Raw genomic sequence first — 16,675 nt, 5'->3', positions numbered from 1 at the left:
AAGAGTTCCATTTGCTCCGGGACTATACAAGGCTGTGCTGTGCAGCTCTAAAAACGTTACGAGGTAAAGAGGAGGAAGAAGAAAGGGAGAGAATTTTATCATTCACGGCAGGGGAAATTGGGTTCTTGTCAGAATCATCAGTTAAAGAAACTCTTGTAAAGTTCTCCATGTTATGGAGCAAAAGCAGAAATTTGTGTGAGGAAACAAGGATGAAGAATATTGTACAACTTGGGAATTAAGTCAAATAGTAAGAAACTTTTTTTTTGCTTGTAACTCAATGAAGCTCACAATTCATGAAAAAAAAGGTTAAATTAAGCTTTGGTTCTGTAGGTTTAGTATTATTGCTAATGCAGTTTTCAATCCTGGAAGTTTTTTAAAAAAGCAATAAAAAGTTAATTGGAAGGAAAAAGCAAAGAGCTGGCTGGTGTCCAACCTTAAAAGTCAATATCATTGTATACAAGTCAAGCCTTCGGGAAACGAGACTCTACAGAGATGCACAAAACTCTAACTTCAACAAAAGAAACTTCCAGCTATGGTTCAGTAAGAAGGCAAGAATTTGCACTGCTGATTTGCCAAAAAGGTCAGCAGAGTCCCAGAGGTTTTAAATTGAGTTCAGTTTGATCCACGATTTGTGGAAGAGGATATATAGTTCATAATAAACACATCAACATTATGACTTCCAGGTTATATTGGGCTCCAATTGCAGCCGACGCAGCTCCTCTTAATTAATCCCAGTTGGAAAGAAACACCAGAAGACGGAGGTCAAAAGAATCAGTTATGCTTCGTATGTACGTATAGATGGTGTGGGTAGACTAGGATCCTCTACAGAGCATGTTAGTGATGACACAAAATCTATTGAGCAGCAGAACCTTTGACCAGGAGTTCATGAGGTGTGTATATATATATATACCTCTACTTAAATATAAGTCGAATCTGGAATCGTCCTAGGACAGACTGGAATTCCAATATTCAGATCCCAGTTCAGTAGTGGAATTCCAATCTGTGCTAGTAGGATTCCAAATCTGACATATACATATCTACATATATGTAGATATATATATATATATACATATATATATAGATATATCTACATATATCTATATATCTATCTATCTATATATATATATCTATATATATATATGTGCAAACATGGAAGCCACGGATCTGGATGTCATCAATAAGGCCTCAAATATATATATATATATATACACACAGTATATATATATATATATATATATATATATATATACACACAGTATATATACATACATGTCAGATTGGAATCCTACTAGTACAGATTGGAATTCCACTACTGAACTGGGATCTGAATATTGGAATTCCAGTCTGTCCTAGGAGGATTCCAGATTCTACTAGTGAATTCTAATCTCTACTATGAGAGATTGGAATCCTACTACTGTATTGGGATCTGTATATTGGAATTCCAATCTGTCCAAGGACGAATGGGAATTCTAGCAGGACAATCCCCAATTCTAATAGGAGAAATTCGGATTGCATCAAAATGTTATTTTGATATATTCTAACCCTAACCCATATCAATATTAAGATCACAACTCAGTAGCAGGGTTCCAATCTGTACCATTAGGATTCCAAATCCTACCAGGAGAGATTTAAATTCCAATCTGTACTATTAGAATTCCAGATCCTACTGGATTCCAAATCTTTACTGTGACATATATATGATATACTATGTTTTATGTATTTTTATGGAGATCTGTGTAGAAACATGTGGCAATTTGCTTCAAAACGTAGAAGAATTTTAAAGGGATAGGAAATAAAAAATGTATTTTACTTCTTCCTCCTCCTTTTTGGAATTCAGTGTTTTTGTTATGTTTTCTTTTTTATTATTTCTTTATTTTTATATTGTATTTCTTGCTTGTGTATGTACAAATAATGGAAATTGGAATTGGAAAAAAAACAATTAGATCAATAAAGTTCTACCTAATGAAATATTTTATGTTAAAAAAATAAATCCATCCATTCATATATTTAAAATAATATATACTAGTTGTAATTTAGCAAATGCTTCCATCTAAATGACTTTTAAAAATGTGTTCACAAACATAAGAAATATATATACTGTGCCAACATTATAGATCCTGCATCAGTGAGCGTTAAACATCTAAACAGGGAAAGTCTTTATTTTTGCAACGGTGGAATACATTTTTTTCTTTTTTTCTTGGCTGTGTTTGAAAAAGTAAAGTGCTTTTTTTTTTTCTTTGGAGTTCTTTATATTATATGACCTCAACAATCTTGCATCAGTGGACAGTCTCACCTGGACGAAGGGGACGCCCGAGCGCTCTATGGCCACCACACCCACAGTCTGGCTGAGCTCCAGGTCCAGGATGAGGATTTCTCTGGGATAAAGCAGCAGCATGTGGTTCCTCTTGGACGGCAGGTAGGACAACTGGAGGCAGTCGTTCAATGTCACAGCTTCGGCACTGCAGAGAAACGCAAACTCACTCTTACTTATGGGTTTGAACACTGTTAAAAAGGATTTACTCGAATAATACATTACATACATTTTAGTTTGGTTTATTTATTTTTTTTTAAATCTAGCAATGTAAACACAATGATTTAATGGAAATTTAAGATTTAAATCATTAAATATATGAAATAGTATGAAAGGAAGGCAATTGATGTGGTTTTGATGACGATGTGTGTGGAATGGTCAAAGAAACAGAAAGTGCTACATTTTAGTGAAAAGTGAAAATAAAAAAGATTATTTTCAATTTTAGATCATTCTTTCATCAGTTTTACTTTTTCCCTCCAATGGGAGTCCATCCCAGCTACTCCAGCAGAGGCAGGGGACACCCTGAAAAGGTCTACAGCCAATTGCAGGGAAAACATTTAGACCAAATCTTAGAGTAATTAATTAACCTTTGTATCATTTTAAATAGTTATATGAAGCCTGATCCAACTCCAATAGTTGCCTCAAGTTACAATAATACCGGAAACATTTGATGCAACGACTCTTAAACACAACTGAAATATGCTTCTCTAGACAGAAGCAAAAATCATTACAAATATAAAATTTCAATAGAAATCATTCTCTCAGTCAATAATATAGTTCACGTTTAGGCGCCAAAGAACGGAATTCCTTAATGTACTGACACCACAAACAGACATATGTTGTGTTTACAACACTGGCAAAAAAAACACAAAAAGTTTCTGAATCTGAGATAGAAGGTAAAAGTGTTTACACAGATTTTTTATTTTTAAGTATTACATTGTTCATCAAAATCAATGTTAATGTAATCAAGTACTAACTTTTGTTTATGTAACGTGGCTAACAAACAGAAAAGCAAACATGAAAAAAAACATTCAATCAATGTTATAGAGTCGGTTGTCTAGTGTTTTTGGTACATCAAAAAAAAAAAAAAAAAAAAAAAAAAAAAAAATCAAGAAAACCATAGATATCAGAGCAAGTGTCCATAGTTATTCCCCACGTCGCTTCTTGTTATTCATCCTACTTCCTTTGAGTGCATACACACAATAAATACATAAAAAGTACAGCATGTTCAGACTCACACTGCTACTATTTTACTCACAAAAATAAACATTTTTTAAGGAATGAAGGTAAAAAAACGTCTACGTCGTTTTTCAAATATCTCCTGTTCTGGCATACATTCAAATAGAAACGCCATTCAACCTTAAAAAAGTAAATACAAGTCCAAATTATCAACGTGGGATTTCACCCTTTTGTAGCTTTCATAGCTTTTTTTTTTTTTCACGGGGCAAAGCGCACAACCCACTGTTGAGATTTCCCGGTGGAGAATTGTCTTTTTCACAAGACAGTATGTAGAAATCATTAAGACTACATTTTATACTAGGCTAAATTGTGGCATTCCTATGATTTTTAAACAATCAAATCTAACCTCCCTTTTAACATGTGACTCTCAATTAACATCTTAGGAGTAAATGGTTAAGAAAGAGGAAGATATTTTCCCCTGAAAACTTCCCACTTCTCTCTAAATTGTTGCAGATATATAGATTTGAACTCGTGTGTCATTTAAAAAACACATAAATGTATGTTGTAAACCACTTTTTACTTATGTGTCTATTTCTGCCATGTTTTACAATATTAAAGATATTTTTAAAAATACACTGTGGTAGTGGTTAGCGCGGTCGCCTCACAGAGGGAAGGTTGCCGAGACAACCTTGTGTGGGTTTACTCCGGGCACTCCGGTTTCCTCCCACAGTCCAAAAACATACAGAGGTTGATTGAGAACTTTGGGAAATTGTCCATAGGTATGGGTGTGTGTGTGAATGGTTGTCCGTCTTTGTGTGCCCTGCGACAGACTGGCCTCCTGTCCAGGGTGTCTCCTGCCTCTCGCCCTATGATTCTGGGATATGCTCTAGTCTCCCCGCGACCCCCATAAATGCATAAAAAACAAAACATTGTGTTGCTTACATTTGGGTCTACAGGTAAAGACTTTCTGAAAGATAGAAAATCTATTGGACATACTTTAGAGAGAAAAATCTTTAGTCTTTTGAGAGAAAAGTTTTGTTTAGTTTGGTCCAAAAACATACAGATTATAAAATTAGGGAGAAAAAAAAACACTCCTCTAAATTTGAAAAAGTTTTAAATAAAACGTGATTCATTAAAGTTCATTATCTAATTGCATTGTGCACCTTTGACGACTGTAAACTCCAAATTAATATCTTTGAACTTCTTTGGTTTCGCCTGGAAAAACCCAAGAAGACGCCTTATAATTCAAAATGATTGGTTAGAGCATTTGAAATATTGCAGAGCGTATCCTCCAGACACATAACATAAGATGGGATGATATTCTGCTTCAACAGCTAACGCATATTAAAAATAGATTACATATAATATTTTCTCACCCAAGAGTGAGCACAGATTAGTGATGAAAAAAGATTGTGGGGGGAAAAAAATAATCTATTTTCCAAGAATGAACTTGATCATTATTCATGATTTTGGAAAAAGCAGCAGCGTTAATTAGTAATCACTGTCGTGGGTTCTTTGACAAATCTTAAAAGAGATTCCAACGGATCGCTCATAAATTGAGAAGATATTCTCAGCCATGATCTCTCTGCCAATAATGAAAAGAAAAAGACAACTACAAGTTTTCAGACGGGAGACGAATGTATTCCTTCAGGAGCGCCAGCACATTGCAGCACCTCAGAGGTCATTATCATATAAAGCAGCCTTTGGGGGGGGATGAAGCTGGAGCTGTAGCCGAGCCACCAGGCTGAAGGCAAAACACTGGGGAAAGTGAGAGGCATGGACGAGGCATTATGTTTTGCTGAAAACAAGAAAGTCTTCGGATATTAAATAAAAAAGTTCTCTCAAGAGTAGTAATGCATGCTGTATCCAACCACATTAATATATGTATAAAGTTTCTTAAAGAAAAGGTACATTTATTTTCTGGACTTTTTAATGATGCATTCAAGTGCTAAAAAATAAGAGGATTTCTTCTGAACTCAGGAAAGGAGGGTAAAAAATAAACTCGGGGGGGCTTGAGCCCATCCAAGTTTCTTTGGGCGAGAGGTAGGGGACACCCTGGACAGGACGCCAGTCTGTCACAGGACACACAAATACATATATAACCATTCACTCAAACACTGATACGGATAATTTCCCAATCAACCTCTGCATGTTTTGGGACTTTGAGAGGAAACCAGGAGAGCCTATAGGAAAACCCATGCAACACAGGACCTGGAATCAAACCGGCAACCATTACATGACTGTGCCCCTCTGCACCCCCTATTTTGAAAACTCACAAATTAATAAAAAGGGGCTAAGAAGTTCCAGTCATACAAGGGGTTCTAATTTTTAACTAGGCTGAAAAAAATGAACTAAAATAAAGTGTATTATCATGTACTATCTATTCTAACAGACAAGAACACAAACATCTATTTGTGTTTGAACGAGAATGGCACATGTGATTTAGAGGCTGACAGTGAATAGACATCTTGACACAAACGCCGCCCGGGCATGAGACATGATGCACGCACCAGGATGTCACTAGGGATGCTTGACACGGAGGTTGAGCTGCCATCAGTGGTCACGGAAGTGTCCTCCAGGTATATGAGGAAAACATGCAGAGCTGTCTCTGGACTGACATCTGTGCTCGAGTTGATATCTGTGTCGCTTTAAGCACATTTTCCAACAATCTCATTTAGTAAAGTGAAGATAGATTGTTGTTTCGGTGTTGCATTATAGGCCTCATGAGATCTTTCACTCTGACAACCTCCAATTTGTCTGTTCTTAAGTAAATTGCAGAAACAAACCTGATAGTTTTAAGTCATTTTCTGAAACAGTGTGTTTATACGGAACAAGCCTTGGTAGTAAGTGGTATCCCAGAATGCTTTGCGCACCGAGACTCAATGGCGGCTAAAACCAGGAAAACGCTGAGCTATGAATGTTAGTATTCTTCGTTAATAGAAAAAATTACACGCGGTTGTCTTAGTTGAATATCTTTTTATAGATTACGCATCTTAGTATCTTTTATTTTACAATCTTTAGACAGGAGCAAACAAGCCAGTGCTGAGCTTCAAAATGTGTTTTTTTTTCCTCTGTGGTCCAATTATCAAGAAACAGCCGACATGCACATTTTATGAACACTTACTTACACGAGAGTTCGCAAAATTCTGATAATAGGACAAGGAACTATTTAATTCTAGTTCTGTTCTGTAATTCTTTTGAAGAAATCTTCATTTACTTTTGCTACTCATGCCATATATGTCATGTCAAAAACGTCTCAAACGTAGCGACAAAATTTGATTGTTTAATGACATTGATTTGGGGTTGCCATGTGAGCTATAATCAATTTGGAACCAACATATTAATCTTTCCTAATGTGTGTCAGTTTCAACTTCGTGACAGAAAAAAAAAATCACTTACTGAGCAGTGAAATGGAATGATGGCACTTGTTGAGATCATGGGGTCAGTTATATCCTCAAATATAAATGTCGCAATTGTCCAACTGGCATTTATGAAGACAGAGATAACGGGTCAAATCTCTATTCATTTATAAAGCTATTGAGTTTCTCCCTCCAGACCGGTTGCCGCTGACACAGTTCTCATGGTAGCTTAGCAACAGCTAGCCATGAATGATGAATAGGACAAGAATACAAAAACAAGAGGTCCGTCCGAAAAAACCCTCCACTCTGATGTGAATGCGAGGTAAATGTTCCTTAGCCGAGCCACTTATTGTGCTCCATCAAGTTCATTTATTTGGGGAGTGACATTCACCACTCCATTTCTGCCGTTTCCTACCATCAGCCCACACAGCTGTTTTCAAGCTAATGATCCTGCTCAACAATCGTATAATAATATATGTAGAGATGCATTATATTGGAAGAACAAAAAGGACAGGATGTTATGTACCGGATTTGTAAGCAGCTGCTCAGAACAAATGAGCAGGACATTTTCAAAGTATAAAAAAAAAGAAGCATCACCTTGATGCCAAGCAACTTCATTTTCCGAACCTTTCGAAAGTTTATCAACCACCATATTATTGAGTTCAGGTGCATCTCTTGGTTTGATGCCAACAGACATGATCAAGATTTCTAACAGATTCATCTTCAGCTCCTGACAACAGGACAGCATTAAATATATATAAAATAACACAGCTAGATACTGGCAGACAGGAGTCCATAAATCAAGTGTGGGGCAGTCCGGGCATTATTACATTTTATAATTGAGGCCACTCGTCTTGGCTGACAGAGGACAGGAGTTGTAGATGGCTAACAGCACTGGGGACGAAAACAAGGAAGAATGATGCAAAACTTTCCCTTAAAGAACCTGCTAACTGGTTAAAACTCTGAAAGCAAACCAAATAATTTGCTTCATAAGTTATGAATACAAAAGACTCCAGACATACATATCGGGTTTGATTGTAGTTTCATAATGGTTTATGATTGGTTGATTAGACGTTTTTTCTAATATAGTTGAAAATTATACAAATGCAAAACCAAAATTGTGTTTAATCTACAGTAAGTAAGTAAGTAAGTAGGTAAAGGTTATTTGTAAAGCGCTTTTCTAGACCAGGGTCACAAAGCACTTAAACAATCAAAAAGAATAAAGTTCAAATTTTACACTTTAAAAGGCCAAGACACATAAGACAAACAAAAAACTAATGAATGCGATTGCGTAAAACACACAAATATACTGTAAACCGATGTAAAGTAAAAGGAAAGATTGACATTGTTTGTTATTATTTATTTAATGTGAACATTCTGTGTGTCATGTGAACATACCGTTTATTATGTGATCAACATTGTGTGTGCCATGTGAACATTATGTGTGTCATGTGAACATTAGTTTTGTTATTTGAAAATGATTAATTCCATGTAAACATTCTATGAGTCACGTAAACATTCGGTGTATTGTAAATATTTTGCGTTTTATGTGAACATTATTTTTTAGAGTCAAATGCATGTGGATTAATAAAGTTTATCTATCCATCGATCATCCATCCAAGTCTGTTATGGTCTTTAACACGTATAGGTTGGAATAAAATGATCTCTTTAAATAATCATGACTTTACAAACAGTTACAATTGTGTGACTCTGAAAGCCCCTTTCTGTTAGAGGAGCAGCTGCTTTGTTTCGGAAAGTAATCACCCATACTTCAAAATTAAATTATCATGAGAATACACCATTTTTCAACCATGAATATTCTGAAACTGAAATTCATTTGAAAGTGTTGTTTTTTTCTATAGTCATATGACTTGACTTAGGTATGTCATCATGCTTTACCGTTTCATTACACGTTCTAGCATTCAGAGCCATGCGGTAATCATTTGATCATTTTGATAATTGACATTATCACGTACTTGATGATTCCCCTGTTGAGCTGCAATATTATTGGAAAGAAAAAGGGCTCTGTGGTGCGTGACAGCAGGGTATTGTTAACCATAATCAACACACACTCTCGTCCAAAAACTTTTTGCCCAGAGAAGGGAAGTCTGAGCAAATATAAAGTCCAGTGCAACATTTAACAACCTAAAGGTAATGAGTCGAGACTAATGAGACACAGAGTGAAGGCTGGAGACGCTGGAGCCTATAGAGAGAACGCACAAAGATGTAAACGGACTTGATGAGAGGAGTGGGAACAATGAATGGACAAGTAAGATTAATGGCGTTCGTTATTATCTATGGTCGAGCGCTCACAAAGAGTGGGATGAGGTGCTGCTGCTGCTATAAATACTCGACAGCCACTGAGTGCTCAAGCAGGAAAGCTGTCTTCACATCAAACAACTCTCGGTTAAAACTTATGAAAGTTATATTTGCAGGTCAGACATTTAGGTGTGACGAAACCTGAGTCAGCAGCAACTATCAAAGTGGTAAACTTTGGATGTCACTTAGCGCCACCTTAGATCAAGAACCTTGAAACATCCATGTCTACACAAATGACAATGAAAGAAAAAGTCACAAAGCATTTCACTTACGTGGGTTTTTCGTTGGTGATCAGCACCTTCACCTTGTTGAGGGCTTTCTTGGCGCCGGTGGGAGCAGGTGTGGCGGCAGGCGCAGGTTTAGCGTGGGCGGGGCTCGCGTGAGGGCTGGCGATGTAGACTTTTTTGCCTGCGCTGCCGGGCGGTTTGGAGTGCGAGAAGTCCGTGATGAAGACGATTCCTTCGCTGGTGAGCACTGCAACAGGATCAAGTTTGAATTATCAACTACCAAAAGTGCTTTAAGACAATTGTGGGTGGAAAAAATATCTTCCAGCAATAGCTTGACACTTTGTTTGCTTACAGGCCATATTGGAGGGGTCAAAGGGGTCGAAAGAAAAGGAGAGGATATTCTCAGCGTAGCTCTTCTTCCACAACTTGGTGCCCGTGTCTCCATTCCACAGCACAATGTAGTTGGGTGGGTGTACGGCCAAGAGCAGGTCACGAGATGCATCCTGATTCCACAACCACTCCAGGTCTGACGGATAGAGAGAGAAAAGAAGAGAGGGGCTGTCAGAGTGAAGAGCATCAGGGCTTACTTTCCGCCAGAGGGGGAAGACAGGGAGCGATGGCCGGAGCATGTTAACGAAAACAAATAGCCGACATCAGAGTAAAGTGAGGATTTTCAACTTGGCAGGCCTGTCAGCCAGATGTCCTGTTCCTCGTCTTTCGGACACACAATTAATTCAACAACAAAAGAACAAATTTAGAAGGATCGTCTACCTTGGATGGGTTTGGAGTGCTCTTGGATTTCGCAGTGAGCAGTGCCGCTGACCACGTCCCACACGATTATCTTTCCCGAGGCGTCCCCAGAAGCCAGTCGCAGACAGTACGGCGCACTCACATTATGATAATAGTTTTCTCTGGACCATTTCACCTGCCATTGGAAAACAGTATTGGTATTATCCCGCCACAAAGGAGATTATACACCTCAAGGAGAATCGATTCTCATCATAAATGAGCTACAGGGTTGTTTTTGAGGTAGGACAAGTGCTGTGGAGCACAAAACTGCTGGATTTGAAGCAAGACCTGGTAGATCTTCTTTAAACCTGAAGTTATCTGGCAAAGCTTGGCATACTTATTTTTACCATTTTCAACACCTCACAGCACCTCTTCTTGTTATTTTTGTAAATATGTTGTATATACTGTATAATATGGTGCAGAATTCTATTTTATTCTATTTAGATTTTTTTCATTTTATTATTTTATTTCTGGGTGTTTTTTATTTGTTTGTATATTCCTGTTTAAACCGAATTTCCCCTCGCGGGACAAATAAAGGATTCTGATTCAAAGTTGTAAGCTCAATTATCTTTATTTCTTGGAAATGTAAAATCATCTATAATATGTCCAAATGAGAAATATGTCCAAATGTGTCAATGGACACCAGTTCTTTAATTTAGCCAATTTAACTTAAGTCCTTGTTTGGACAAGATTGTTTTACATCGAAAGATTAGAACTTTAGGTTTTTTTTAATTGACACTGTCTCTTGTACGGTTTTATATAGACATATATTTCTGACCAAATGGAAAGCAGACCCACACTGATATTTAAACCTTAGAAAAAGACCCTCACTAATCACTATAGAGATATATTAAGAAACGATGCCTTGGGTTATATTAACAATGCTACAGAGTTGAAGTGCAAACCTTTACCATGTCTTTAAGCACAATGGCTGACACTCCTAAAGACAGCAGGTCCTGGGATTAAATGTCCAACTACTTATACCTGTATTCAACGACATTTTCTCTTGGCACCTTAACAGAACTATGCACAAGGCCAAAATGTTCCCTCTAAATACATACTGATTATTTATGTGCATGTCCTTCTCTATTAAACAGGCGAAAAACAAACCTACCCTGCCATCATAACTGAATGTACTTATTTTTATCCGATACTCTACTTGGAAAGCAAGCACTTACACTAACCACCACATCACTCAAATGTAAGATAATAATTAAAATTCACACAGAATGTAAAAGGATATAGCAACAGGAGGCCAATGCAACCTTTCAAACCAGCATTGCATGATGGGAAGCCTCAAATAATAGTAGATGTGAAAAGATCAAGTGAATCCCTTAAAGCTACTTTTGCCAGTGCAGGACATTTACATTCAAGAGTGAAAACAACTAGAATATCGTCACACATTCGTACAACATCACTGTGTTTTAATATTCAATTACATCTCTGTTTGTAGATAAGCATTCCAGGCAACTGACTTTGGAAACTCAACTCTCTTGTGACTAGAGCTGTGATGAGTGATTTTCTTGCTCAATCTGTACGTCTTTATGTGATTAAAGTGTGCTTTGGAGTGAGGAATTGAGCCCCGGGATGTGGACCCAGACAGCAATAATAAATCCACAATTTATGGGCCATCATTTCCCCGTGAGAAAGACAAACAACTACACAAGGCCTCACCTACACAAGTATAAGTTGTCCCCCTCTCAGAGGGACAATATCAGCTCAGATCAAGGTCACACACTGCAAACATCAACAGTGTGATGAATGATTTCACAAGGAAGGAACACTTCTTACATGAACATGCATTTTTATTATAGCCTGGCGCGACAATAAATTAATACTAGGAAACAATTAAGTAAAAAGTCGTACCTGTCTGCTTTCATCTGACTAACAACAGTCAAGTCGATTCCCTTCTAAAAGGAATCTTTTAAACAGACGCTGAAAAGCAGCAGCTCAATATTCTTACCTTTACCACATTGGCTTTGTGTCTCTCCAGCACCTGGATGGTCTGGGCAGTTTTTGGATCGATAATGAGGATGCTGGAGTGACATCCCTGTGCTATCAGGCCCTGCCAGCCCCTGCAGAGAAGTGGAGAAAATATCTGATGAAGACAAAGACTTTTGATGATGAGGGAAAAAAAAAAGAAGGCGAAAAACGGAGACTGAGATAAAGCACAGAGAAGCAAAAGCAACAGCTTCAATATCTCGCTCTGTCAAGATGAGGAAAGATAAGACTAAAATCAGTACCTTTAATAGATAAAGACAAAAGGATTTGTACGTCCTTTCTACCCATTAGTTTAAATATTTAAATTGACTTTTGACAAACCTAACGTTGAATGTTAATTATATTTCTATGAAAAGCTTATAAAATATTTTTTTATTAAAAAAAAGAAAAAGAAATTCATTAATTTTTTGTTAAACTAATTTAAGAGTGGAGTGCTTGACATACTTAAATGTCTGAAATGATGGTTTTTACATGAAATATTTATCAGTCTGCCTGATAAGAATGAGCCACCTGAGGAGTTAATCCAGCTTCATCCTTACTCTGAAAATACCTTTTTGAGTCATGAACTGTGCGAAGTTATAAACATTATTGAATTTTCATTATTTATACAACAGGAAGGAAAAATAGGGATACATATTATCAACATTTTTCTTTATAAAAATACACATTATGCATTATACCTTACGGCACATTCTGACATTTCAGATCAGTAGGAAAAAAGCATAAATAAACAGAAAAAAAGTGGGAATTAAACAATTTTGACTCAACTATGGATAAGAACAGGAGTCAAAGGATAGCATTTATTTTCAGGAGAAGGGTGTGAGGGGAACCAATATTTTGTTAAATATTTAACGCAGTAGTCTGTAGATTATATTAAAAAAAAGTTATTTATTTGTTTCATAGAATAAAATTAATGTATACATTTGTAGAATCAGGACTGAATATAAGCATTGGTACACTTTTCTCAGTAATTAAGCTCAAATTTACAACAAAAAAAAGAAACATTTACCAGACAAAACTAGTTACAATAAAAAAGTTGGGAGAAAGTTGTGTGAAATCTTTGGGTGCCGCTCTCTACCCATTTCTGCAAATGTCATGTACAAGGAATATACTTCAGCTGCAATTTGACATTTGAAAGAGAATTCCTGCTTTTTGGGTTTTTATTGATGAATGACGACTTTAAACTTCCATACTCATTTCTTTTAAGTCATTTTTTGCTTTGCATTGACTAAGTATCAAGTACCCCCCGTTTTAAAAACAAAAATGACATTCAACCATCAATGCCACTGTTGATGATTCATTTGCAAATCTTAAAACAACAAAACTGTATTTGTTGACTTTAATACTCATTGTTTAACTAACCTTATCATTATTGATCACAAAACCCTATTTCTTTAAATCTTTAAAAATTAATAGGATTTTTTATTTCTCTTGAGAAATAGTTAACCAATAGAAAACATTATATTTACGATATAAAATCCAAAAGATCTGAATTTGACGTCTACTCAGCACACAATTTTCAGCATATTTTTCTTTTTTTTCTTTTTTAAAAAAAACCCCAACTTAGAATCAAACAATAAAATTGAAGAAATGAAAACCCAAATTAGGATTTATGACTGAATGAATGGCAGGTACACCATGTAAAAGCCAACATTCTATTCATTCATTTGTTTGACTTTTAATATTCATATGCAGAATGAACATCAAACAAACGTGACAAACTATCTAAATGTGTCCAATCAGATTGAGATTCAATTAAAAACATAAAATCACAGGCATAACAGATATATTTTTTCTCTTATGAGAGTTATACATATATAATCATAATTTTACAACCTTCCATGGTTTAACTTATGTGTTGTTGTACATAGTGGTGTGTTTACAAAAACCTACCTAGAACTACTGAAAGGAGGAAAACAAACACACTATATTCTGTAGGATAGTAGGATAATAAATAGTTGACATGTTACTTGTGTTATACGACAAACAGGTTCCTGGAGAAACAGGTCATGAAAATTCCTAAGGGCCAGATCACATGACACGATATTCACTATTGTTGAGGCATTTTACCAAATAAGACTCACACAACTGCGTGTAAATATACATCTATTACAAACAGCGATGACATTACTTTAAACATTAGATGGAGGCAAACGCGTTTATTACAAATGTTCATTGAAAAACAGCGAGTTAGCATTTATGCTGCTAATATAGAATAGCGCTACTCACCAATCTACAGCGGTTTTATTCTGCAAATTGAGAGTGCCAGTCAATGTCCGAGCAGCGAGCTTAATATTGACAGTGTACGGAATCATTTTCACGGATTATTCAATATTGTGCATTCGTCAATCTTCAATAAAACATGCTGCAGTTAATTAGCTTTAGTGGGACGGCTGTGTTGTCAAAACTAACAGGAAGAGAAATCGTGCAGCGTTTATGGAAGGTCCGGTCGAAACAGAGAAACAGGAAAAGACGTTCCACTTCTCACAGCTACATCGCTGCGAATTATACGCGGAAATAAATATAAAATAATTCGAAATAAATAATATAGAGTTGATTCATTTATCGTGTAATTTGAAACCATGGTTAAAAAAAGAGTAATGGAATCAAATGGTTGAGACTAAATAGAAATTATTTCAATTTATTTCAAAAGTTATTTTAACACAAAATATATACTATTACGTCATTTAATATAATTAATAGTTAATATATACAGTTCTGTGCAAAAGTTTTAGGCAGGCGTGAAAAAAAAACGTAAACCAAGAATGCTTTCGAAAATGGAAGTGTGATAGTTTATTTTCATCAATTAACAAAATCCAGTGAATGAACAGAAGAGAAATGTCAATCAAATCAATATTTGGTGTGACAACCCTTTGCCTTCAAAACAGCATCAATTCTTCTAGGTACCCCTGCACACAGTTTTTGAAGGAAATCGGCTGGTAGGTGTTCCAAACATCTTGGAGAACTAACAACAGATCTTCTGTAGATGTTTCTCAAATCCTTCTGTCTCTTCATGTAATCCCAGACAGACTCTCTGATGTTGAGATCAGGGCTCTTAGGGGTCCATACCATCACGTCCAGGACTTCTTCTTCTTCTTTACGCTGAAGATATTTCTTAATGACATTGGCTGTATGCTTGGGGTCCTTGTTCTGCAGCAGAATAAATACCCCTCCCTGATGGTATTGCATAATGGATAAGTTTCTACCTGTGTTTCTGAGCATTGAGGACACCATTAATCTGGACCAAATCCTCTTTTGCAGAAATGCAGCCCCAAACTTTCAAAGAACCTCCGCCATGTTTCACTGTTGCCTGTAGCCACTCATTATTTTACAGCTCTCCAGCCCTTCGGCGAACAAACTGCCTTCTGCCAGAGCCAAATATTTACAATAGTGATTCATCAGTCCAGAGAACCTGATGCCAAAAAAATTCTGCACCTCAGTTCCTTTGCTTTCGTGCATAGTTGAGTCGCTTGGCCTTGTTTCCATGTCAGAGGAACGGCTTTTTAGCTGCAACTCTTCCATGAATACTACTTCTGGCCAGACTTCTCCGGACAGTAGATGGGTGTACCTGGGTCCTACTGGTTTCTGCCAGGTCTGAGGTGATGGTACAGCTGGACATCTTCCGATTTCTAAAGGGGAAAAGCTCGATGTCTTTCATCTGCTGCACTTAGTATCCTTGGCCGACTACTCCGTCTACGATCCTCAACATTGTTGTTTCTTTGTGCTTCTTCAAAAGAGGTTGAACAGCACATCTTAAAACCCCAGTCGTCTTTGAAATCTTGGACTGGGATAAACCTTGCTGATGCAGTAGAACTACCTTGTGTCTTGTTGCTGTGCTCAGTCATGGTGTATGTACCTGTGACATAAACTGTCTTCCACAACCTCAGCTTGGTAGCAGAGTTTGTTCCTCACCCAGTTTCAAGCTCCAGCTGTATCTTTTTCACTTAAGGACTGTGTTTCAACCTGCTTGATGAACATTAGTACCTGTTTTTGTTATAATTGGTTGATCATAAACCTCACTAGAATCCTACAAAACCTCTGACTTTTTGCAAATGTACCTAGAATAACTATTCTGGTTTGAAGGCAAAGGGTAGTAACAATATTTTTTTATTTGATTTAGATTTCTCTTTTTTTTTGCTCACTTTGCATTTTCTTAATTGGTAAAAATAAACAATTGTTATTATATTTTTGAAAGCATTCTTAGTTTACAGAATTGTTTTACACCTACCTAAAACTTTTTTACAGCACTATATATATATAAAATAATGTATTATTATTACTGAGTATACTTTTTAAAGTTATTTCTTTCATAATGTTGTAGCTCATTACATAAGTTTCAAGTTAACCAACTGACATTAAATGATCAAAAGGGAGTATCTGTGTTATCCGAACCAAAAATGTCTAACCAAGGTTTAGTTATAATAATAACAATAATAATAATAATAATAAACAACAACAGAAACATGTATCTGTTAATAGCATAGTGCTAT

At 36.4% G+C, this 16,675-nt stretch overlaps 1 protein-coding gene across 1 annotated transcript in view; it reads right to left on the bottom strand.

Annotated features, from left to right (window-relative positions):
* The window catches only part of wdr11 (WD repeat domain 11), a 62,683-nt gene extending 48,079 nt beyond the window's left edge, over window positions 1–14,604 (bottom strand). Inside the window, exons 1-6 of the mRNA XM_087803314.1 lie at window positions 14,415–14,604; window positions 12,148–12,259; window positions 10,167–10,320; window positions 9,748–9,921; window positions 9,441–9,642; window positions 2,294–2,459 (exon numbers count right to left, since the gene is read on the bottom strand). Coding sequence (XP_087659440.1) covers window positions 2,294–2,459; window positions 9,441–9,642; window positions 9,748–9,921; window positions 10,167–10,320; window positions 12,148–12,259; window positions 14,415–14,500 — 894 coding nt within the window. The 5' untranslated portion in view covers window positions 14,501–14,604. The remainder of the gene's footprint in view (window positions 1–2,293; window positions 2,460–9,440; window positions 9,643–9,747; window positions 9,922–10,166; window positions 10,321–12,147; window positions 12,260–14,414) is intronic.
* Between the last annotated feature and the right edge of the window lie 2,071 nt (window positions 14,605–16,675).

The sequence above is a fragment of the Callionymus lyra genome, chromosome 11 (assembly GCF_982586985.1).
Source record: "Callionymus lyra chromosome 11, fCalLyr1.hap1.1, whole genome shotgun sequence".
Lineage (NCBI taxonomy): Eukaryota > Metazoa > Chordata > Actinopteri > Syngnathiformes > Callionymidae > Callionymus > Callionymus lyra.
Note: the sequence above shows the minus strand (reverse complement) of the source record. Positions and strands in the feature narration are given on the sequence as shown.